The sequence below is a fragment of the Schistocerca cancellata genome, chromosome 8, assembly GCF_023864275.1.
Source record: "Schistocerca cancellata isolate TAMUIC-IGC-003103 chromosome 8, iqSchCanc2.1, whole genome shotgun sequence".
NCBI classification, from domain to species: domain Eukaryota; kingdom Metazoa; phylum Arthropoda; class Insecta; order Orthoptera; family Acrididae; genus Schistocerca; species Schistocerca cancellata.
In genome coordinates, this window is record NC_064633.1 from 63,128,039 (window position 1) to 63,153,820 (window position 25,782).

Sequence of the window (25,782 nt, forward strand, 5' to 3'; positions counted from 1 at the left end):
GGAATTAGTTGCACTTTTAAATGGTAAAAATGCCTACATAGTACTAGAGGCAGAAACCTGGCTGAAATCAGATATTAATACCAACTAAATTCTAATTTCCAATTGGAAAGTATATCATAAAGAAAGGTTGAACACCGATGGTGGAAGTATGCTTATAGCTGTAAAAAAGTATAATATGAGACATATTCAGAAAGTGTAAGTTTTTTGAGTTTTGGCATCACTGAGTGGAAGAAGGGGATCCTCTGACCAGAATGAGAATGTCAGAAACATGGTAGTATGTAAACTCATGTTGTAGAGGCCACTTGTGTGAAAGATGTCAGGAAGAAATCCCTCCACATGCAAGCCGTGTGCTGTGATATGCTTCAAGTTCATGGAATAAATAACACCTACTGAAACTTTCTGTGAATCAAAATGATTTACAGCAAAGGTGCTATGAACAGAATGAGTGTGTTTGAGTGGTGAACAAGTATTCGTGACAAACAATGGAGTGGAAGACTTTCCATTTTGACTGATGATATGGTGCAAAAAAATTGAGGAAACTGTTTGTAAGACCACTGATTGACAGTGTATGAAATTTCTGTGATGGTTCCACAACTCTCCGGAATTCCTTTATACGAGACACTCACAGAAATGCTGAGATACTAGAAACTGTGTGCAAGATGGGTCCCAAAGCGGCTGACAGAGCAGCACAAGAAAAATCTGGTCAGTAGTGTACGCAAGTTTCTTCAACGACTTGAATAGGAAATTGATGACATGGTAAATCCACAGATACCACTATCTTAAGCCACCCACCTTGCTCTGCATCCATATGCTGTGCCAACTGTATGTGCAGCTGGCTATACCGGCACAGCACAGATATTACTCGATGCACCGAGTTAAGGTTCGCTAGCTGTGGATGCAGAGGTCGACACCAGAGGCTCCACTGTCTGCATCCAGAATGAGTCTACAACACCTGTTCCATGCACCTACTCAAATCAAAACTATCATCACCAACATCAGTGCTGTCTATACTTGTCTATTCCTAGGCCGACATGAGCCTCCCAGTTTCAGTCTATGCCTTGCATTGAACTGTTACTTATTTTGCAGCCCTCAAGATTTGGTTGTTGTTACTCTACTGACCTTGTATCACCTCTGGGTGATTTCATTATTTTATATTGTGCCATTGTGTGTTGTTGTCTACTAATAAAAAGTTTACAACCACCAGTGTTCATTTGTGTTGTGTACCACCAATTCTCTGTCTGCCAAAAAATTCAAAACCACAAATTCAGGCAAAAAAATCCTGGCCTCAGCGTTTTGGGACTGAAAAGGCATCATTTTGCTCAAATTTGTTCCTCAGGAGAGACAGTCAATGCTCAGCAATATTGTGAGACTGTAAAAAAACTGAAAATGGACAGTCAAAACAAAAGGAAGGGAATGCAGAAGAGAGGAGTGTGCTTGTTGCACGACAGTGCCCATCCTCGCGGCCCTAGCCACTAAGGCGCTCGTGGACTCATTCGGTTGGGATGTTTTGAATACATAACTCCCAATATTCCCCTGACGTGGTGCCTTCAGGTAATCATCTTTTCACTTTCCTGAGTGGAATTAAATTTTCAAACAATGAGCAGCTGGAGAGAGAGAGAGAGTCTGAAGTGAGGAAAGAAGTTGATGGCTGAGTTCTTTGAGGAGGGCATAAAGAAGCTTGTGCTATGGCTCACCACATGCATTGAACAGGAAGGCGATTATGTGGAAAAACAGTCAATAAGTTTATCAACAATATCCTATAATTTTTTTCAGATGCACTATTTTTTTTAAAAAAAAACTTGCGTTCTGAACATGCCTCATATCTTGTGTGGTTAGTACAGATTCCGAATGCAAAATAATTTGAGTGAAGGTATGTGTTAAAGCTGGATCAAACATGATCATCAGATGCTTTTATAGGCTCCCCTGCCACAGAAGCAGTATATTTGAGATGAATAATTTTGATGTCATTGGGGAACCGTATCAATTATAAATTATAGCTTTAGCAAAAAACAGTCCAGACCACAATAAATTATTTATTTTTAATTCTGATAACAAGTTTCAGTCCATATCGACCATCTTCAGACCAAAGACTCAGCTGTCATGAGGAGCCAATCTATAGAGCTGTTGTGAATACTGACTGCTACCCGTCACAGACTCAGAGTTAGTGACAAGTACGAGTTGGTACTCCCAACAGGTCTGTGTACTGGCTCCGCAGATCATCTGAGCCTCTGGTCTGAAGATGATCGTGTAGAGCGATACTGTTTACTGAAACTAAAAATGAGTAATTTATTTCATGGTCCTGTCATAGTATTAGGTGAGACTTCAACTTACCAGCTGTAGACTGAGAGACTCAAATGATTAGGGCAGGTAGTATAAACAGGGAATCATGTGAAATTGTTCTAAATGCCTTATCTGAAAATCACTGCAAACAGGAAGACTGCATTGTGGTTACTTCCTTAAACCTACAGCTCGACACCAAAAGTGCAGATTTAAAAAAAGAGAGAGAGAGAGAGAGAGAGAGAGAGAGAGAGAGAATGTATAGTGTAAGTATGTTGCTTCTGTAAAAGAAATCACTCTACAGAGGGAGGCCACTGCACCTGATGGTATACCATTTTGATTCTATGTAGAGTATGTGAAAGAACTTAATCCTCTTCTAGCAGTGATGTACTGCAGCTGATTGGAGGAGGAAAGCATTCCTAATGATCAGGGAAAAGCACAGGGCACTTCCACTCTCAAGAAGGGTCTATATCACTGACATCAGTCTGTCGTAGAATTTTGAACATATTTTATGCTCACATGACTTTTCTGGAGAATTAAAATCAACATGGGTTCCAAAAACAATGACCTTGTATTCCTCCACAAGCCCCAGAGTTGATGCTGGTTTCCATGACTGCCAGGAGGCATTTGATACAATTCTGCACTGCCTTTCTAATGAACAGAATATGAGTGCATGGAATATCAACAGAATATGAGTGCTGATCAGGCAGGTAGCAGAAAGAATCCTCAGGAAATGCAATCCACTCAAAAGGAGGTAGCTTACAAACCCTCATTCGACCAATACTTGATTATCGCTTGTCAGTCTGGGACCCATATCCAGTTTAATAGACAAAACTGAGAAGACCCAAAGAAGAGATGCACGTTTCATTGCAGGTTCATTTAGTAAGTACGAAAGTGTCACAGAGATTCTTGACCAATTCCATTGGGGGGGGGGGGGGGGGGGGGGGGGGGGGACTGTAAGAGAAGCATTTTGCATCCCAGTGAGGCTTACTGTTAAAGTTGTGAGAGCGCACATTCCTAGAAGAAACAACAAATATATTACTTCCTAAATATCTTGTGGAAACACCCTGAAGATAAAATTAGAGAGATACGAGCCCATACGAATGGCTTACCAGCGATTGTTCTTCCCGCGAACAGTTCACGAGTGGAACAGGGAAAGAGGGAAGTGAGAGTGGTACGCAACGTACCCTCCACATCACACTGCAAGACAGCTTGCGGAGTATAGGCATAGGTGCAGAGTATTTATTAATAAAAAGCTTAAGCTGGGTACTTTAATTTGTGTGGTTGACATTGAAATTAATACTGAAAGTGTTAAACATTGTAGGATTGAGATGGATGATTGAAAGGTTTTTCTACCGACAAGATGAGTGACACACAAGAGAAGTTGAGTAATTGTGCAGTAGTTTTTGTATGCTCATGGGAAAACAATGTCTTACAGAGAAGAAACAAGTTGCCTTGTACTGTTCTTTTGTTTCTTTGTGTTGCTCATTATTAGAGTTTGTAACTGTGAAAGTGGTAAACAATTTGCTTAAAAGTTAGATTTATTTCTTCCAAGAAAGTTTGGGGGCTTTGCTGCAATCAGCTGGATGTGTGGTGATGCTGTTTTGGCTGACAATCTGTGATATTTACAACAACCTTTTCTGAGTGTTATTTTGCCTGTGATGACATAGCGTTGTCTGATTGTTTGTGTTTTTGGATCAATGACAAGGATTTCACATTTTAATGTCAATTATCACCAACAGACTGACACAAGCAGAAATTTTAAACATTCTCATGAAAGGAGAAATATCCAATGAAACAAAAATATTAGATGAAACTAGTTTGAATGTGGATTGCCAAATGGTAACTCACAACAACTGGTTTACTTACACATTAATTTTGAGGCATTGTCACTGATTTGTTTTGTCAGGTTTGCAACATAGTGATGAGTGAAGCAGATTGATAACATCTCTAGAGGTTTTGTGAAATAGAAAGAGTAAATTAAAATTTTACTTCTGCTTTGGTTAAAGCCATTAAGCCTTTGTGTAAGGTAACTTTCGAAACAGTTCCAGTGACAGAAGTCTTCTGACTTCTTCTTTTAATCAAAAGCTGCTAAACTGGAAACTAAGAAGTCATTTATAGAAGCATAATTTTCATAAATGACATTGGGAGCTGTCTACAATATATTCTGTATAGAGAGGGAATGAAAAATAATATGAATGCCAATATTTGCAATTATTTATACAACACTGACAAACTAGCATTAAAAATTAATGATAATTTAGAATGTGAAGAGTATGATGCTGAAGAAGAGTATGCAGTCCAAATGGGTGTGATGAAAAATGGAGTCTGTAGAAGACAATGAAAAAAAAAAAACAATAAAAGAGAAACACAGTTCTCATTACTTTCATAGGCTCATTGTAAATTTTCGCTGTTATTTCATGATGATGAGGGTGCTCATGTCATTTAGTGACAGTGGCAGATTTCTAGTTCAAAAGCAGGTCTGTGAGTTCTTTTAATGAGTTGGAAACAACTGCTAATGCTTTGTTTTTGTAAAAAAAATTCATTGGGGTTTTGACAAAACTTTTTCATTTTGTACGAGAGGAGTCTTACATCATGGGCTACACTGAAGAGAGCTGTGCAAGAAGGATTTGACATGAAGCCAGATACTGCAGAGATCTACAAACAGTTGTCTTAGCAAAAGAAGAAATGGGAAGAGTCTCTGCAAGAATATTTCCCCATGATGAAATTGATGTCTGTTGTGCAGATATTAATTATGACTCACTATTCCTGTCTGTGATTGACTGGATAGAATATGATTCAGGCACAAAACTTCAGATTTATGGTGCTGTAGATGTGAAAGAGTTTAAGAAAGTGCTGCGTAAAATCCAAACAGAAAGTATTTCAGCTGTAGCATCAGCAGTCGCAGATCAAGTGACAGCAACTGTGAGAGAAAGAAACAGACAGTTCATTTGCAATGACTTTGTCCAAATCTCATCTGAATGCACAAATGAGAAGAATAGTCAAAAGGCAATAATGAACGGAAATGCTGTTAAGGGAAGTATTAACAATTGTAAATTTAAAAATATCCAAATAAGTCTCTGAGAGAAGCAGGTGCTAATTGACTGGGACAGTCAGTTTGTTATGTCAGGATGTTTAGGAAACAATGAATGCAATCTTGACAGTATTTGGGAGAAACTTTCTCTTTCCACAAGTATATTTTATGACTACTATTAAGATTGATGATATGAAAACTGAAACAGATATTTTGTTGTTTCTAGATACACTAGGAATTTAAAAACTGTAGTTGTAGACCAAACTGAAGTTTTGATAAACGAGAAGGGAGTTACTGCCAGCAAACTCACCTCACACCTGTCTGTAAAGCGGACAAACTAGAAATAGACACTGAAAACTCTGCTGGTGATGAAAAAAAGGAACATGATGAAGGCTTAGTGACTAAATACACTGTAACAAAGACAAAGTCCACGAATGTGAAAACTGAAGATCAAGAATCTTGTCCAGTACCAAGTATGAAAGTAAAGTAAGTGATACTACAAGGGTCCAGGACTACAGTGACATGTGATGAATATATGCAACACTGGCCAAGTGACCACTCATCATTCAAGTTGGATGACCATCAGGAGAGCCAAATGTGGGATTAAGGGGGGGGGGGGGGGGGGGAATATAAAGGTGTTCCTACTGCTAAGCAAGTGATGCACCAGAGAACAACGTGAGTAATGTACAGTACTTTTTCATGTTAACAGAGAAGATACAAGTAGCATTGTACTGTTTTTTTGTGTTCTTCATTATTACACTTTTTAACTTTGAGAGTAATAAATAGTTTACATGAAAGTCAATTCATGTTCCTACAACATATCTGACACACACACACACACACACACACACACACACACACACACACACACACAAGAAGATAAACACCCCATTTGCTAAGTCTGAAAACTATGATATTGCTATCACTATTATAATTGTTATTACATTATTTCAAATTGCAGGTGAATTCACAAAACGTGCTTTTCATGCTGGTAAGCTTGATCTGACAGAAGTAGAAGGCCTAGCTGATTTGATACATGCAGAAACTGAAGCACAAAGGCGACAGGCAATCAGGCAAGCTGAGGGAGCGCTGGCAAAATTGTATGGTGAATGGCGCAAGGAGCTGCTTCGTAACTTGGCACATGTTGAAGCTCATATTGACTTTGATGAATCTGAAGATATAGGAGGAGATGTGTTTTATGCTGCCGAACTTTCTCTGCACCAGCTGCGTGACAGTATTCAGGTTTGTCTTGTGTCAGACATCAAAAGCTTTTCCCATTAGCCAATGCTAGCAGAAATGTCCTGAAAAACTTGCCATGTAATTCCATGAAACCTCAGGGCATATGCATTACCTTCACAACAAAAATAATTCCAGAATTCCAATGAAACATTTTCAGTTGTAAACCTTACCAGTTCTGGGTACACTCTTGGTGACTATGTAATGTTCCTTCACTCCAGCAAGTTAATAAGTTCAGGGGATATAATAGATGACACAAAACTGAAATCCCTAGTGAAGATGTGCTTCTTCGTCTGCTTCACATCAAGCTAGGCTTAAAGAAGCAATTTGTTAAGGTAATGGATAAAAGTGGAGGACGATTTGTGTACCTCTACCTCTCAAATAAATGTTTTCATCTTACACCTGCAAAAATGGTGTGTGCCTTGGCCCCCAGATTAGACAAATTCAGTAAGATCCAAATTTTAAAGAAACCCTGAAGACAAAAGAAAAACAAGCATGGCATAGTTTATGTCTATCTTCAAGAGTCTGCCAGTTCAGTTTATTCAGTATCTCTGTGACTCTCTCCCATGTGTCAAACAAACCTGTGACCATTCGTGCTGCCCTTCTCATTATATGTTCAATATCCCAGATTAGTCCTGTTTGGTACAGGTTCCATACACTTGAGTAACGTACTAGAATGGGTTGCATGAGTGATTTGTAAGCAATCACCTTTGTAGACTGATTACACTTTCCCAGGATTTCACCAATAAACTGAAGTCTACCACCTGCTTTACCCACAACTGAGCCTGTGTGATCGTCCCATTTCATATCCCTGCAAAATGTTACCCCTAGGCATTTATATGAGTTAGCTGATTCCAACTGTGACTCTTTGATACTGTAGTCACAGCATACTTCTTTTTCCATTTGGTGAAGTGCATTATTTTACATTTCTAAACATTTAAACCAAGTTCCCAATCTGTGCACCAGTTTAAAATATTATTAAGATCTGACTGAATAATTATGCAGTATCGCATCATCTGCAAAATGTCTTAGGTTACTGTTATTAATTTATGCTGTCCACAAGGCCATTAATATTCAACATGAACAACAAAGGTCCCAACACACTTCTCCAGGATGTGCCCAAACTTACTTTTACATGTGACAGTGACCCTCCATCCAAGATAACATGCTGTGTCCTCCCTTTCAAAAAGTCCTCAGTCCAATCACAAATGTCACTTGATACACCATATAATCATACTTTTGATAATAAGTGTAGGTGTGGTACTGAGTCAAATGCTTTTCAGAACTCAAGGAATACTGAATCTACGTGAATGCTTTGATCCAAAACTGCCAGTATGTCATTGAGAAAAGTGTGAGTTGGGTTTCACATGATTTATGTTTTTGGAATCCAAGCTGGTTGGCATGGAGGAGGTCATTCTTTTTGAGATACCTGGTTGTGTTCTAAGATTCTACAATAAGTTGATGTTGAGGATACTGGATGGTAATTTTGTGGATCACTTGTATTATTGTTCTTGTAGACACATGTTACCTGTGCTTTCTTCCAATAACTGGGCACAATTTTTTGTCTGAGAGACCTATCTTAGATTACAGTATTAAAAATTTTTTTCTGCGGATATGAGTTGTGATTATTATGCAAATCAGTGCTAGCTGAATTCAAATCCGTTTTTAGATTTTTTTTCTATCAGGCACAGTTTTGAGTAATTACTATTTTAGCTTCTTTACCTTTTGTTTACTGCATAAAAAAGCATTAAACTCTAGTGTTTCTAAACTTTGCTGAAGATATATTTCAACCAATAAAAGAACTACTCAGTACATTCACTGTTATACATCATCATTAGTGTTCTGCCAAAAGGCAGGTTTTCACATGGTAGTTCTCCAGGCTGTCCGGTCTTCTGCCATCCTCTTCAGGTCTGTGTAATTTCCTCTTCCCTTTATGTCATCTATCATCATGTATCTCCTTCTTCCTTTCAGTCTTCTCCCACAAACCAGCCCTTCCAAAGCAACTGCTAGCAAGCACTCCCTTCTCAATGAATGTCTCAACCTGTTCTTTTTCCTTTCTCTTATAACCTTCAGCAGACATCTTCTCTCACACCAACCAATCCAATACTCTTTCATTACTCACTCTTTCCATCCAGCATATCCTCTCCATTCTCCCCCACATCCACATCTCAAATGCTTTTAACCTTTTTTCACTCTCTCATCTCAGCATCCATGTTTCTGCCCCATATAGTGCCACACTCCAGATAAAACATTTGCCAAGCCTTTTCCATAGACCTTTATGTAATTTGCCACATAACAGTCTCCTCTTTCTGTTGAATCCCTTCTTCACTATGGCAATTTGAGTTTTCACCTCCTGGTGACATCTCAAGTCCTCAGTTATTGTGCTTCCAAGATATTTAAATGCACTTACCTAGCTAATGGTAGCTTGTCCTATTTTAATATTGGACAGTGTGCATCTTGTACTGATGACTGTACTCTTTGTTTTTGCTGTGATTATTTGCATCCAATATTCCACAAAAGCTTCATTCAGATCTTTCAGCATATTATTCACTGTCTGCTCACTTTCTTCCACTAACACCATGTCATCAGCAAATCTTACACATTCTAATCTTTTTCCACCAATATATATTCCTCTTTTCTCATTAAAGCCTTTTGCGATAATCTCTTCAAGGTATGCATTAAACAACAGTGGGGAAAGGCAACAACCTTGTCTAACACCTCATCCAGTGCTACTTCCTTCTGACATTTTATTCCCAATCCTTATCCTTACTTTCTTGTGTAAATATAGATTCTGTATCAGTTGTCTCTCTTTCCAATATGCTCCTATCCTCTTCAACATATCCATCAGCTTGGTCCGCTGAACTCTGTCAAAAGCCTTTGCTAAAGCTTTAAAAACTGCAAAGATTTCTCTACTTTTTTTCCGCATGTCTTTCCCTTATAGTTCTTAACAGGCCAATAGCATCTCTTGTTCCTTTTCCTCTACTAAATCCGAACTGCTGCTCCTCTTCAATCCCTGTATCCAGCTTGCCATATAGCCTTCTATTCAAAACTCTCAGCAACACTTTAGCTGCATGAGAAATTAAACTGATGGTCCTATACTCTTCAGATTTTTTAGTGTTTCTCTTTTTCTCTATTGGTATCATAACTGTTGCAAATAAGTCCTCAGGCCATTCCCCTTTGTCATATATCTCATTCCAGAGGTAGACAATTTCTTTTCTTGCCTTGTTTCCCATGCTTCTCAACAGTTCTGCTGGCAAATCATCAATTCCACATAACTTCCTATTCTTCATCTCTGTCAGTGCCTTTTCTACTTCTGCTTCCAAGTTGATGAATCCATTTCCATCTCCTGGCACATATTGCTCCTCTTTAATCTTAATTTTGCTTTGTATTTCATCCCCCTTTTACAGACATTCAATATATTCTTGCCATCTGTTCAAAGCCTCATGTGGTTCTTCTGCTAAAGTACCATCCACTCTTTCTATTTCCATGTTATTCCTCTTTTACGTTCAACAACCATCTCACTAGCCAGTCTATACATCATTTCATACTTTCCCTCTTTCTCCATTTTCTCTGTTTCGTTGCATTTCTGTTTCATCCATTTTTCCCTTGCTTCTACAGTTTATCTTCTTAATTCATTACTCAGTTTCCTGTACCTCTTTTTGTCTTCTTCAGTTTCCACATTTTTCCAGTTCCTCTGCTCGTCCATCTTTTTCAATATGTTTTCTGGTATCCATTCTTTCCTGGTACTTTGGGATACTCTAATTTCTAGTACTTCTTTGGCAGAGTCCATGAGCCCTTCCCTCACTTTATCCATTTGTCATTAATAGTTTCATCAACACTATCTCTTTTTCCATTTTTCCATAAATCTGTTTACCAAATCTGATGCCTTTCTTACTTCTTTGAGTCTTTCTGTGTTTAGTCTTTCTTTTGCTTTACTTCTCCAGACTTTTTTCAACTTCACTTGTATTTCCCTCCACTACTAGGTTGTGGTCTGAACTTGTATCCACTCCTGGATAAGCTTTGGCATTCTTCAAACAGTTCCTAAACCTTTTTTGTATCACGATGTTGTCCAACTGATATCTTTCCCTATTCAAATTTGATATCTACGTGTAATGTCTCCTTCTGTGGTGTTCAAGTAATGTGTTACCCACTGCTCATAAATTTTCTTTACAGAAACTAATTAGTCATTCACCTCTCTCATTATTCCTAATACAAATTTTCCTACTGAATCTTCATCTCTTCCTTCACCCACCACTGCATTCCAGCCCCCATGATGATGCAGGCATTTCTATTTTCTTTTTCAATGAGTTCTTGTATTTTCTCATAATATTCTTCCATTTCCTCATCTCTGTGCTGACTGGTTGGCATATACACCTGTATTAACACCAAATCATTTTAACTTCTCATCAGTCTTCCATCAATATAGTGTACCTTCAGTACCTTATTTTTCAGCTTTTGCCCTATCATTATTCCTACTCCGTTTTCACCACTCTTGATTTACCCTGAGTAAAAGAGCATATAATCTCCACTTTCTATCTCCCCATTCCCTCCCCATCTCATTTCACACAAACCAAGGGCATCTGATCTGTTCCTTTTCATATGCTGTTTTGCATTCTCTAGTTTTCCTGCGTACAGTAGTGTCCTCACATTCCATGTTCCAGTCCTTATCTTTCCTTCCTTCATTGTCCCTTTCTTCCTTTCAAATATGTCTACTCTTAATGTGTTCCCCTCCCGGAGATCCAAATGAGCAGAAGTTTTAAGTCCGGAATCTTCCACATAGAGACATACCATGTACTGCTTGCGAATGTAAGGTGGTAGTTTCCCGTTACTTTCCACATAGGCAGTAGGTTGCCCAGCCTAAAATCAGCCATTTACTGTGAGTCAGATGCTGTCTGTAGCCGCCCTTGTGGGGTACAGTTGCTAGGACAGTTTTGAGATAGGAAAGGGGGAGCGATAGGCCATTGTGGTACACATGTCTGGCTCCTCCCCTTTGGCCTGTCCAGCTTGGGTGACCCTACTGGTGCTAAGCTACTGCCAGCATAGTCCTCCGGATCCAGAGCACACAAACCTCCTCGCCAGCACAGTGTTAAGGCAGTGTTCCCTGAGGAGGACTGTTATACATAGAGCATAAAAAATTAAAAACATAATCTAAAAATATGTATTTCCCACCACTATACTTTATACATTACATCATTTTTACTTTTATTCATTCCTTTTATGATGAATGTCCTTGCAATCTCGAATTGTATTCCAGTAGCAATCAGCCATCATGGTATGTATCAGTTTTGCTTCATACTTACGTCCTGATGTCCTTATGGAATGTTTCTCAATGTTCATCAGACATGTCATTGCATCTTTATGAGAACTGATCCAAATGAGAATACATGAAATGCACTTTGAGGGATATGTTGCATCCCAATTTTTGGTATGCAACAAGCATCTCATTTACCAATTCTTTGTAGTTATGTGCTCTTCATTTTTACAGAACATTATTTGTGACATGCTTAAAACATATCCATGCTTGTTTTTCTTCTGTCACCAGGATTTCTTCAAATGCACTTACATCTACATGTAACTCTACATTTATACTCCACAAGCCACCCAACGGTGTGTGGCGGAGGGCACCTTACGTGCCACTGTCATTACAGCCTTTTCCTGTTCCAGTCGCGTATGGTTCGCTGGAAGAACGACTGCTGGATAGCCTCCATGCATGCTCGAATCTCTCTAATTTTACATTCGTGATCTCCTCGGGAGGTATAAGTAGGGGGAAGCAATATATTCGATACCTCATCCAGAAACACACCCTCTCGAAACCTGGACAGCAAGCTACACCGCGATGCAGAGCGCCTCTCTTGCAGAGTCTGCCACTTGAGTTTGCTAAACATCTCCGTAACGGTATCACGCTTACCAAATAACTCTATGATGCAATGCGCCGCTCTTTTTTGGATCATCTCTATCTCCTCTGTCAGCCCGACCTGCTACAGATCCCACACTGATGAGCAATACTCAAGTATAGGTCGAACAAGTGTTTTGCAAGCCACCTCCTTTGTTGATGGACTACATTTTGTAAGGACTCTCCCAATGAATCTCAACCTGGCACCCGCCTTACCAACAATTAATTTTATGTGATCATTCCACTTCAAATCATTCCGTACGCATACTCCCAAATATTTTACAGAAGTAACTGCTACCAGTGTTATTCTGCTATCATATAATCATACAATAAAGGATCCTTCTTTCTATGTATTCGCAATACATTAGATTTGTCTATGTTAAGGGCCATTTGCCACTCCCTGCACCAAGTGCCTATCCGCTGCAGATCTTCCTGCATTTCACTGCAATTTTCTAATGCTGCAACTTCTCCGTATACTACAGCATCATCCGCGAAAAGCCGCATGGAACTTCCAATACTATCTACTAGGTCATTTATATATATTGTAAAAAGCAATGGTCCCATAACACTCCCCTGTGGCATGCGAGAGGTTACTTTAATGTCTGTAGAAGTCTCTCCATTGAGAACAACGTTCTGTGTTCTGTTTGCTAAAAACTCTTCAATCCAACCACATAGCTGGTCTGATATTCCATAGGCTCCTACTTTGTTTATCAGGCGACAGTGCGGAACTGTATCGAACGCCTTCCGAAAGTCAAGGAAAATGGCATCTACCTGGGAGCCTGTATATAATATTTTCTAGGTCTCGTGAACAAATAAAGCGAGTTGGGTCTTACATGATCAATGTTTCTGGAATTCATATTGATTCCTACAGAGTAGATCCTGGGTTTCCAGAAATGACATGATACACGAGCAAAAAACGTGTTCTAAAATTCTACGACAGATCGATGTCAGAGAATAGGCCTATAGTTTTGCGCATCTGCTTGACGACCCTTCTTGAAAACTGGAACTACCTGTGCTCTTTTCCAATCATTTGGAACCTTTCGTTCCTCTAGAGACTTGCGGTACATGGCTGTTAGAAGGGGGGCAAGTTCTTTCGCATACTATGTGCAAAATCGAATTGGTATGCCATCAGGTCCAGTGGACTTTCCTCTGTTGAGTGATTTAAGTTGCTTTTCTATTCCTTGGACACTTATTTCGATATCAGCCATTTTTTCGTTCATGCGAGGATTTAGAGAAGGAACAGCAGTGTGGTCTTCCGCTGTGAAACAGCTTTGGAAAAAGGTGTTTAGTATTCCAGCTTTATGCGTGTCATCCTCTGCTTCAATGCCATTATCAACCCAGAGTGTCTGGATATGCTGTTTTGACCCGCTTACTGATTTAACGTAAGACCAGAACTTCCCAGGATTTTCTGCCAAGTCGGTACGTAGAATTTTACTTTCGAATTCACTGAACGCTTCACGCATAGCCCTCCTTAAGCTAACTTTGACATTGTTTGGCTTCTGTTTGTCTGAGAGGTTTTGGCTGCGTTTAAATTTGCAGTGAAGCTCTCTTTGCTTTAGCAGTAGTTTCCTAACTTTGTTGTTGAACCACGCTGGGTTTTTCCTGTCCCTCACAGTTTTACTCGGCATGTACCTGTCTAAAATGCTTTTTACAATTGCCTTGAAGTTTTTGCATAAACGCTCAACATTGTCAGTATCGGAACAGAAATTTTTGTTTTGATCTGTTAGGTAGTCTGAAATCTGCCTCCTATTACTCTTGCTGAACAGATAAACCTTCCTCCCTTTTTTTATATTCCTATTTTTTCCATATTCAGGGATGCTGCAACGGCCTAATGATCACTGATTCCCTGTTCTGCGCTTACAGAGTCGAAAAGTTCAGGTCTGTTTGTTATCAGTAGGTCCAAGATGTTATCTCCATGAGTCGGTTCTCTGTTTGATTGCTCAAGGTAATTTTTGGATAGTGCACTAAGTATAACGTCACTCGATGCTCTGTCCCTACCACCCATCCTAAACATCTGAGTGTCCCAGTCTGTATCTGGTAAATTGAAATCTCCACTTAAGACTATAACATGCTGAGGAAATTTATGTGACATGTATTCCAGATTTTCTCTCAGTTGTTCTGCCACTAATGCTGCTGAGTCGGGTGGTCAGTAAAAGGAGCCAATTATTAACCTAGCTCAGTTGTTGAGTATAACCTCCACCCATAATAATTCACAGGAACTATCCATTTCTACTTCCCTACAGGATAAACTACTACTAACAGTGACAAACATGCCACCACTGGTTGCACGCAATCTATCCTTTCCACACACCGTCTGTGCCTTTGTAAACATTTTGGCAGAATTTATCTCTAGCTTCAGCCAGCTTTCCGTACCTATAACAATTTCAACTTCGGTGCTTTCTATCAGCGCTTGAAGTTCTGGTACTTTGAGGGATATGTTGCATCCCAATTTTTGGTATGCAACAAGCATCTCATTTACCAATTCTTTGTAGTTACGGGCTCTTCATTTTTACAGAACATTGTTTGTGACATGCTTAAAACATATCCATGCTTGTTTTTCTTCTGTCATCAGAATTTCCTCAAATTTGGGCCTTACTAAATCTGTCTAATGTTGGGGCCAAAACACATGCATCTTCCTTTATCTTTGCTGGTGTAAGACAAGGAAATTTATGTGAGAGGTACACAAATCCTCTTCCACTTTTATCCATTCCCTTAACAAATTGTTTTGTTAAGCCTAGTTGGATATGGAGCAGAGGAAGAAGTACATCTTCACTACCTACCAGTTTCTTCTACAAAAATTTTTTTCTCGCAGTTTCCATTTTTGTAAAGTCCATGTTTTTTTTCATATAATGGGAATCCATGTCTCAACTATCCCACTCACATATGAAACAGCCATATTTGGTGTAGCTTTGCTACATACCTAATATCATGGCTATTATTTTGAGGTCATGATGTATTTTCCACTTATGTTCAATGTATTTCAAACATATGAGTATGTATTCCAAAATTTCATATGACTCTTTAGCCATATTAGCATATGCATTTGGAATGAAAGGAATTACCTTCCCATTGTGAAGTAGAACAGCTTTTAACCTAGTTTTGGGGGCATCTGCACAGGGTCTCCAGTCCTGTGCATTGTATTTAAAGTCCAGAGTTCTGATTATGTCACATACATCATTACGGAATATTTGAAAAAAAAAAAGAAAGAAAGGAAAGTACATTCTCTATTACTATAAGAAGTTACATTTGTATCTTGTCTTAGAAGATTACATTCTTTTAACCTAGGTCCTGGCACTTCTGCCTTTTGTTTGCTTAGACCCAACTCTCAGACTAGGTCATTCAGATATGCCTGAATTAAGATGCACATATCTCGATAACTTGTTGCCTGATATGTTGGATCACTTCTTTCAGGAGAGGAGGCAAATCATTACTAACACTTTCTTCTTCACTATCTGTGTCCAAAATGTGGTCTTGAAGGCACTGGATCACTGTCAGTGTGTGGCACTGGTCTGATTGCAGAAAGCAAATTTGGGTAAACTATGTATCTTTAACTTTCTGCTTGTAAAGCCTACAACTTTTGTGAGACAAAAGTAATAGTCTGCTACTTGATCTTTTTGCTTCCTCGAAGACATGGGTGCTGCAGACAGTGTGGAATTTTTACCCTTCCACCAACTTATTAGTTTCACATAACAACTCGCTCAACACGTATGTGGTGCCCAGTCCTTGTCCTGGTCTCCATGTTCCATTATAAATAAATGCTTGTAAGCCTTCTTTATGATATATCCATCTTTTTGATTTGCAGCTCCTTGTTTTGGCAGCGTTTGCAGCTAAAATGTTTTGGATGTGAGGTCCGCCAGTTATACAAAACACCGTTTTTCTTAGTACCCAAACATGTTTCAGCACCACTGTGCCATCATCAGTGGGTTTTCATTTTTGTTTATTCTTTACATTTGGTGTGCATGAATTTTCTGGATCACTTTTGTGTTAATTACTACAAGTAGCTTGTCATGTTTTCATGTGGCAAGCACTTCCATTCTCCACATCACGCTGAGATGTTGTGATGCATACATAACTATAACAAGTATTTTCCACAAATAATGTAGTAAAACACTTTTCACTACACCAGAACACAGTGTTATTGTGGTTTGTTCTTCTTTATGATGTACAAAGATTTCTTCCTCTGCCTTTACAGTGTGTACTCTTTGCAGACGTAGCAAAGAGAGCCTGAATTATTCTGGTGTGTCTGGTGACAAGACATTTCCTAAAAAAAAAAAAAAAAAAAAAAAGGTAAGTATGAATAATATTTGGCAAAAAATAAACACCAAGATATTTTTAGGTACAAAAGATTATGTTACATTTTATTTGTGCAAAAAAATAAAAATAAAAAAAACATGGTTGATACATTAAAAGACTCTGCAAACTTACAAATTGAATTCCGCAAAGGTGGATGCTGTGTGGTTCTACTTCAGTATGGCAATGATTTTTTTTTTTTAGAAAAATTGGAAGATTCCTTTCAATAGGCTATTAACATCAATCAGATTAATAGATGTATTGCTGTGAATAGAGAAATATATACTCACATGGTGGATATGGATTCCAAAATCTCGCCCTTCCCTTACATGACATGCTGAAAGCCATGAATTGAGGCAGTCAAATAGATGCCACACTGCTTGACTTCCAAAAAGAATCTGACTCAGTCCCACATCAACACTTATCAAGGAAAGTATGTTCACATGGAGTATCAAATAAAATTTACGCTGGATTGTGAGAATTCCTCAGTAGGGAGGATGGAACATATACCGTATTTACTCGAATCTAAGCCGCACTCGAATCTAAGCCGCACCTGAAATATGAGACTCGAAATAAGGGGGAAAAAAAATTCCCAAATCTAAGCCGCACCTGAAATTTGAAACTCGAAATTCAAGGGGAGAGAAAAGTTTTAGGCCGCACCTCCAAATCGAAACAAAGTTGGTCCATTGTAATATGAGACACAATTTAGGTCGAATGAATGACGATACAGCTACAGTAGTTTAGTTCGAGTCGAAAGCTTAGCAGTTAAGCTTTACCTGGTAGCCATTGCTATGCGTCAGGCACTCCGTCCGTATTTATACGGATACCCTTCCTTTTTCACGTGCTTCGTCTGGTTTGAATCGATTGCTTATTTTGCTTTGATCTGATAAGTGCCGTTTTCAATGTTATAGGTGTTTATGTCAGTCACTCTAAGCTGAAAATGCATTACTATACTGTGTCATGCATTGTTTGTCGCATTCTGATAGTGCGTGTTTATGGCCTGTCGCTGCTCGCGGCATGGCTTGCTTTTGTGCGCGCTACCGCCGCCTACAATTAAAAAGAGAGAGGAATCGTCACATTAGCGAAACAATGGCAAGAGACTGCTATTTGTTGTTACTTACACTGCTGCTTTCTTTGATAATGATCAACAAGAACCAAATAATAGACTGCGTATGATATAACATGTTCTGAACGAGAGTTTGGCGAAAATTTTTCTCCGTTTGAAAATCTTTGTGGCCGCTTCTTTAGTACATCAAATTCTGCACAGAAATTAGTCATCTTAGATTTAAAAATCTAGTCAGTTGCCGTGCTTCATTTCGGACTGTATCACTATTAGGCATAAGAGTAATACGAATATAAACATGCCACGATACATATATTCTTCCGCGTTTGCTGTTGTCTCACTCTAGTTGCGTAGTTTATTTGGCAGACAGGATTTAAATGAGATAGAAGCAAACACGAAAGAATACATGGCAAAATGTTTATATTCATATTATTCTTGTGGTGAAGAGAATACTGCATGTGATTCACATTTCATCAGGTTCCTGCTAATGCAACCATCTCTTCTCACAGGTAGGAAAAAATTCAGAACGTAGAGTTGGCCATATTGACAAAAATCCCAGTATTACCAGTCGGATTTTCGTAGTACATTAAAATTCGAAGATGAACAATACGGAATTTGTATTTACTTTGTTGGATAATGTATGAAAATGCAGTGGTCGAAACTCGGGCGGAGAAAAATGCTCGTCTTCCAATTTATTTATTTTTTTTTTTAATTTTATTTACTGACGCAGAGGTTTTGGCACCAGTATTTATCTTTGTGCCTACAAAGGATGCCTGTGTAGCGCTACATATATTTGACGGCAGAAGTTAGTTGTGGCAGCACCTATCAACATTTTTCAGAACTTCCGCTTGCTTTGCACTCGATTCTAAGCCGCAGGCGGTTTTTTGGATTACAAAAACCGGAAAAAAAGTGCGGCTTAGATTTGAGTAAATACGGTAATCAAGGATGAAGAGTCATTGACAGATGTACAAGTAACTTCAGGCATTGAATATATTCAGGTGTCGAATATTAATTACCTTGCAGTCAATGTTAATAGCAACCTCAGATTTTTCGCAGATGCTGCAATTATATAACGTGTGTTCTTTATATGTTGTCCACCCCAAATACTGCTTTGTCCATAAGCCAAAACCAAAAACATGGGTAGCAAATGGACATTATTCAGCATGATTGCCATGTAATTTCGTGTTTTACAAAGGTATGAACAGCAGTACATCTTTTTAAATAGCTCCATATATGTTTTATTCCATAATCCACTTGCTCTTATCAAAACTGTATTACCTATACTGTTCACATAAATGTGACGTTATTAAAAATGTAACACAAAACTGACTGACTCTTCTGTACTAGTACATAGTGCAGGTGCGTGGCTATCACATCGTGTCCACTTGCTGGAGTTGCCAGTAAACAAACACAGGGAAAGAACAAGCCAATCATTCAGTCAACTTCATTCATTTGTACACCAACAAAGAGTAAGTATAAATGCTACTCATAAATGGTGAATGTGAATTAGCAGAACAGCAATTGCAATAATGTCATCTTATATGTTGTGTACAGTAAAAACAGTTCTTGATTAAAGACTGCATCATTGTTACTTTGTGCATATTGTGGTTGAAGCTAGGTGTAACGCTACTCAGGCAGAGGAACTTTACAGAGAGTTAAATCCTGACATGAACCCACCTTCTCAATGGATGTTTTACTGCCTTGTTGTGATGCTTTAGGAAATGTACTTTTTCATGACAGCTTGAATAGGAGATTGGCATTCCTAAAGTCAATGTACATTACATTCTGACATGTTACCACTTCCATTCATATCATGTACACTTGCACCAAGAATTCCGTGAAAATGATTTCAAGAATTGTGTACAGTTCTGTAGTGGAATATCAGCATCAGTGGACAGTTAAAGTCGGGTGTGGAAGGCTTGGTGGTACAATTATTGGCCCTTCTTTCAACAGTGGTAACTTAAACTGCAGGGCATATGCCAACTTTCTGACATCAATTCATCCTCATCTTCTGCTTGAAGTGTCACTAAGAACCAGAATGCTTATATCGTATGAACACAATGCCTTGTGTTCACGTTGCATTCTGAGCCAAAAGTCTCCTGACAGATGGATTGGTCGTGGAGGAATAATGCATTGACCTGCTCAGTCTTGTAACTTAAACTCTTCTGGACTTTTTTCTTTGAAAATTTGTGAAAGACATTGTCTATCGCAATATTCCAACAACTCCAGAGAACCCATAGGAATGTAATATGTGCAGTTCATTTCAGCACACAGCACTGAAAGCAGTGATTAGCTCTTTCATCCAACATCTGGCCAAGTGTATCATTATCTGTGGTTAGCACTTTGAGCACCATTGAATGCTCTCCCACTTTATGTGCCCACAATGGACTACAGTGCAACAAAATGCTATTAAATATCGCCATTTCTGTTTCTTATTAAGCTAAGTGTTTTGCTTATGTGAATACATGGCATGTTTTTTAGAAGGTCTTTAGCTTAGGAATCTGTTTACTGAATGAAGAATGCAAATTGCTTTTTAAGAAAGTTTACTGTTGTTCGTATTGTCATAAGGAACAATGATACAAGCGAGGCAGTCATGTTTGTTAATGTCCTGCTGGGAGCTAAACAATATTTGCTTGATACATTTTTTATTTTACTTCTGGGCAAAACATTATTTGGTACGGTCGAGATAAATTATAAGGTACTGTTTGACAAATGTTGCACAAGGATTCATTTAGATCTTGATAATGTTATAAAGTGGTGCAAAGACAACTTGCTTTAAATCCTCAGAAATGTAAATTTTTGTATCTCACAAAACACAAATATGTACCATTGTATTGTTACAGCATCAGTCAGTGACAATTGTAATCAATCATGCAAGTATACAATCAGACAGGAACTGAAATTGAGGGTAGCAAAGCAAAGCTGAAATGCTTAACTGTGTTTTCATATGATCCTTTACAGGGAATATCACAGGAGAATTGCCCCAATTTAATCTCTGTGCCACTGAAAAGATGAATGAAATAAGTGTTAGTGTCAGTGGTGTTCAGAAACAGTTGAAATTGTTAAAATTGAATAAAGCTCCATATTAATGGAATCCCTGTCAGACTCTATATTGAATTTGCGACTGAGTTAGCCTCTCTTCTAACTATAATCTCACCCTGGCATTTGCCTGAAGCAATTTAGGGAAATCATGGGAAACTTAAATCAGAATGGCTGGATGCGGGTTTGAACCATCAGAAAGTTTTAGATCAAGGCAGTCATTAGACACAGTATTTCTTGATTTCTGAAAAGCATTTGACTCAGTAGCACACCTTTGCTTATTATAAAAAGTACAATCATATGAGGTTGTTGTTGTTGTTGTTGTTGTTGTTGTTGTTGTCTTCAGTCCTGAGACTGGTTTGATGCAGCTCTCCATGCTACTCTATCCTGTGCAAGCTTCTTCATCTCCCCGTACTTACTGCAACCTACATCCTTCTGAATCTGCTTAGTGTATTCATCTCTTGGTCTACCTCTATGATTTTTACCCTCCAAGCTACCCTCCAATGCTAAATTTGTGATCCCTTGATGCCTCAGAACATGTCCTACCAACCGGTCCCTTCTTCTTGTCAAGTTGTGCCACAAACTCCTCTTCTCCCCAATTCTATTCAATACCTCCTCATTAGTTATGTGATCTACCCATCTAACCTTCAGCATTCTTCTGTAGCACCACATTTCAAAAGATTCTATTCTCTTCTTGTACAAACTATTTATCATCCATGTTTCACTTCCATACATGGCTACACTCCATACAAATACTTTCAGAAACGACTTCCTGACACAAAAATCAATACTCGATGTTAACAAATTTCTCTTCTTCAGAAACGCTTTTCTTGCCATTGCCAGTCTACATTTTATATCCTCTCTACATCAACCATCGTCAGTTATTTTGCTCCCCAAATAGTAAAACTCCTTTACTACTTTAAGTGTCTCATTTCCTAATTTAATTCCCTCAGCATCACCCGACTTAATTCGACTACATTCCATTATCCTTGTTTTGCTTTTGTTGATGTTCATCTTATATCCTCCTTTCAAGACACTGTCCATTCCGTTCAACAGCTCTTCCAAGTCCTTTGCTGTCTCTGACAGAATTACAATGTCATTGGCGAACCTCAATGTTTTTGTTTCTTCTCCGTCGACTTTAATACCTACTTCGAATTTTTCTTTTGTTTCCTTTACTGCTTGCTCAATATACAGATTGAATAACATCGGGGACAGGCTACAACCCTGTGTCACTCCCTTCCCAACCGCTGCTTCCCTTTCATGCCCCTCGACTCTTATAACTACCATCTGGTTTCTGTACCAATTGTAAATAGTCTTTTGCTCCCTGTATTTTACCCCTGCCAACTTTAGAATTTGAAAGAGAGTATTCCAGTAAACACTGTCAAAAGCTTTCTCTAAGTCTACAAATGCTAGAAATGTAAGTTTGCCTTGCCTTAATCTATTTTCTAAGAGTCAGTATTGCCTCACGTGTTCCAACATTTCTGCGGAATCCAAACTGATCTTCCCCAAGGTCGGCTTCTACTAGTTTTTCCATTCGTCTGTAAAGAATTCGCGTTAGTATTTCGCAGCTGTGACTTATTAAACTGATAGTTCGGTAATTTTCACATCTGTCAACACCTGCTTTCTTTGGGATTGGAATTATTATATTCTTCTTGAAGTCTGAGGGTATTTTGCCTGTCTCATACATCTTGCTCACCAGATGGTAGAGTTTTGTCAGGACTGGCTTTCCCAAGGCCGTCAGTAGTTCTAATGGAATGTTGTCTACTCCCGGGGCCTTGTTTTGACTCAGGTCTTTCAGTGCTCTGTCAAACTCTTCACGCAGTATCGTATCTCCCATTTCATCTTCATCTACATCCTCGTCCATTTCCATAATATTGTCCTCAAGTACATCGCCCTTGTATAGACCCTCTATATACTCCTTCCACCTTTCTGCTTTCCCTTCTTTGCTTAGAACTGGGTTTCCATCTGAGCTCTTGATATTCATACAAATGCCTCTCTTTTCTCCAAAGGTCTCTCTAATTTTCCTGTAGGCAGTATCTATCTTACCACTAGTGAGATAAGCCTCTACATCCTTACATTTGTCCTCTAGCCATCCCTGCTTAGCAATTTTGCACTTCCTGTCGATCTCATTTTTGAGACGTTTGTATTCCTTTTTGCCTGCTTCATTTACTGTGTTTTTATAATACTGTGTTTTTATATACTGTGTTTTTATAATAAGGCAATGAGATGCCTGATCTTACTATGAAAGTTATCCCTATATTCATTACTTTAAATGTGGAGTAATCCACCATTTAATATAGTTCTGACAGGACAGTTTCCTGTACATACCAAACTTACCGCTTGAAGATAACTATTTGCCAGTCATTCTCTTACACAATTTTAATCTAGCTTTCAAATACTCGACTTTGGCTGATTTCATATTTTGAGGAGAAAAGTGGGGGATAGAAGGGCAAAAAAAGAATGAAGAAATGCCTGCCATTAAAATAAATACACCTGTTTTCATTAAGTGAAGTGTTAAATGTAATTTCTTTTGCTGTTTCATAGTCTTTATATTATGTATAATGAGTACACCGACAGAGCCACCTGCTGATTCTTATTTGTCCTACTAAAAGATGAGAACCCACAGAAACACAAGCACAGAACAAAAGCAAATGAACAATATGTTGTATTGTATTAATGCACAACCACAGCTGAACCCTGAACCCTTATGCTGTCTACATATGCATACTGCAAACCATTGAAAAGTACATGACAGGGATGTACTCGCCTTCATACCACTTATTAGGGCTTCTTCCCATTGCACCCACATATGGAGTGCTGTAATTAGTGTAATCTTGTCTTTGTGACCACTACAAGAGTGATACATATGGGGGTTACAGTATACGAGATGACACTGTAAAATAATGGAACTGACTCTGTCACAGAGTAAGCGTGCATGTGCCAAAGATGAATGACCAACAGCTGTGAAGCCTAACGCCTTCTCAGTTGAATGCGACACCTCTGGTGTCTCTAGACAAATCAGTGTGGCTGTGGCCCTCATTTTGTTTTGCTGGAAAAATGATAAGTGCAATAAAGGAGCAACGAATTGTCGTGAAGCTGATTGCTGAAACTGTAGGAACTGACGAAGAATGACTTGAGTTCAAAAGGCAGATATTCTCAGAATGGACGAGTCACTCGATAATTTGACCCCTGTAGCAAGTGATAGCTGAACCTCACAACACACTGTGTGCATTGAAGTGCCCCACAAGGAGGAATGGTTGTGGAAGTGCCCAGAAGAGTTTTGTCAGTGTGTCTGCATCTAAATGATCATGAGGTGGGAGATATAAAGAATGCACTGTGCCAGAACTTTCATGGCAGCTGCTTGTATGGCCACGGTAAGAGGAACAAGAGAGGAGTAACATTTGTCATCAATGGAAACAACCACCCCATTTTTAGCCCTGTCTCCAGCAATATCATCCTTCCTGTAGGTGTGATAACTCAGTAATGCAGGTGTGTCAGTGACTTTAAAATGAGTTTCCTGCAAGCAGATGCAGAACAGTTTCTCCTGGACCAGAAACTGTAATTCTTCCACATGTAGTCAGTATCCAATTAAATGCAGAAGTCGCTGTGGGAGCCACTGATTAACGATGGTTAGTCTTGTCTTTCTCCCACAGAGGTGGTGATTTACTCGGGAGGTCAGGGGGAAGGTTAGCCAGTGCCCGGCTCTCCAGTTCCTCCAATAGGAAACCCTCAGCTGCTGACAAGTATTGTTGATATTAATTATCATCTATTCTAGAGAAACTGCACGATCATTAATGGTATCTGTTCTTTAGAGAACAGTTACTATCTTCATATATATAGTTAAAGGCTACCCAGCCATTGACCTTCGTCTGTGAGAATGCGCACAGGTTGCCCGAACTCTTACGGGAATCGTCACCTTAGTGTGCGCGAGTAAGGAGTGGATGGGCAAATATCTATTAGGTACATTACGTATGTAGATTGTGGACAGTAGGGAATGTGGGTCTCACAGGAAGCGTGCAAGGGATAAGTCCCTCCAGTCGAGCTATTCATCTGTGTCCTTGGTGGCTCATATGGATAGAGCATCTGCCATGTAAGCAGGAGATCCAGGGTTTGAGTCCCGGTCGGGCCACATATTTTCAGCTATCCCCATCGAGGTATATCAACAACACCTGTCGGCAGCTGAGGGTTTCAATTAATTATCATTTATTCTAGAGAAGCTGCACGGTCATCAGTGGTATCTGTTCTTTCGAGAACAGTTACTATGTTCATATATGATGTCATTTGACACTTTTTAGGGACACAGCAATACCCTCCAATGCCTTGTGACTCATATATGAAGTCATTTGACACTTTTTAGGGACACAGCAATACCCTCCAATGCCTCGTGACTATAGAAAGGGGAGTCCTTCTCAAAGGTTCCCCCTGTTCTCTTGATTACAATGATAGTGTTACAGCACACTAATATCCTGTTACTATGGTTCTCAGACTTCTTCTTGGGAGAACTGACCAACCGATCTCTCTTTGATGAGTGGGTGTAGTTACTACCTGGCAGTGTACCCGTCCTATCAGGAGTAGTTGTTTGACAAGACCATTCCATAGGGATCCCACGAGACACTAGGGAAACAAACATCGACCCAGGCAGAGCCCTGCATGCCTGAACAAGCCTGCGGGGGTGGCAGGTGCTCCAGAGGTTGCCTGCTAGAGACTGTTCTACCTCAACAGCCATTTGCCTAACCAGTTTGTAGCACACATTAAGGTTGAGGTTGCAGTCCAAGCGGTGAAGCCAAGGCCCTCATCCTCTGAAACGCACAACATTCCTCCACCGTGCTGTACAGTGGTCACTGAAGCATGCCTGGAGCTTATAGTAACAGAGGACTGGAAGTGCTTCCCAGTCCCCAGTTCAGGGATCCAGGGTCACCGAGCCCATACCCAGCAAATGAATGCTGAGTT

At 39.2% G+C, this 25,782-nt stretch overlaps 1 protein-coding gene across 2 annotated transcripts in view; it reads left to right on the top strand.

Moving 5' to 3' along the window:
- LOC126095240 (tRNA modification GTPase GTPBP3, mitochondrial) overlaps positions 1-25,782 on the top strand; it is a 153,268-nt gene that overhangs the window by 52,083 nt on the left and 75,403 nt on the right. For both annotated transcript variants that reach the window (XM_049909991.1, XM_049909992.1), the window contains exon 4: positions 6,273-6,553. In XM_049909991.1, coding sequence (XP_049765948.1) covers positions 6,273-6,553 — 281 coding nt within the window. The remainder of the gene's footprint in view (positions 1-6,272; positions 6,554-25,782) is intronic.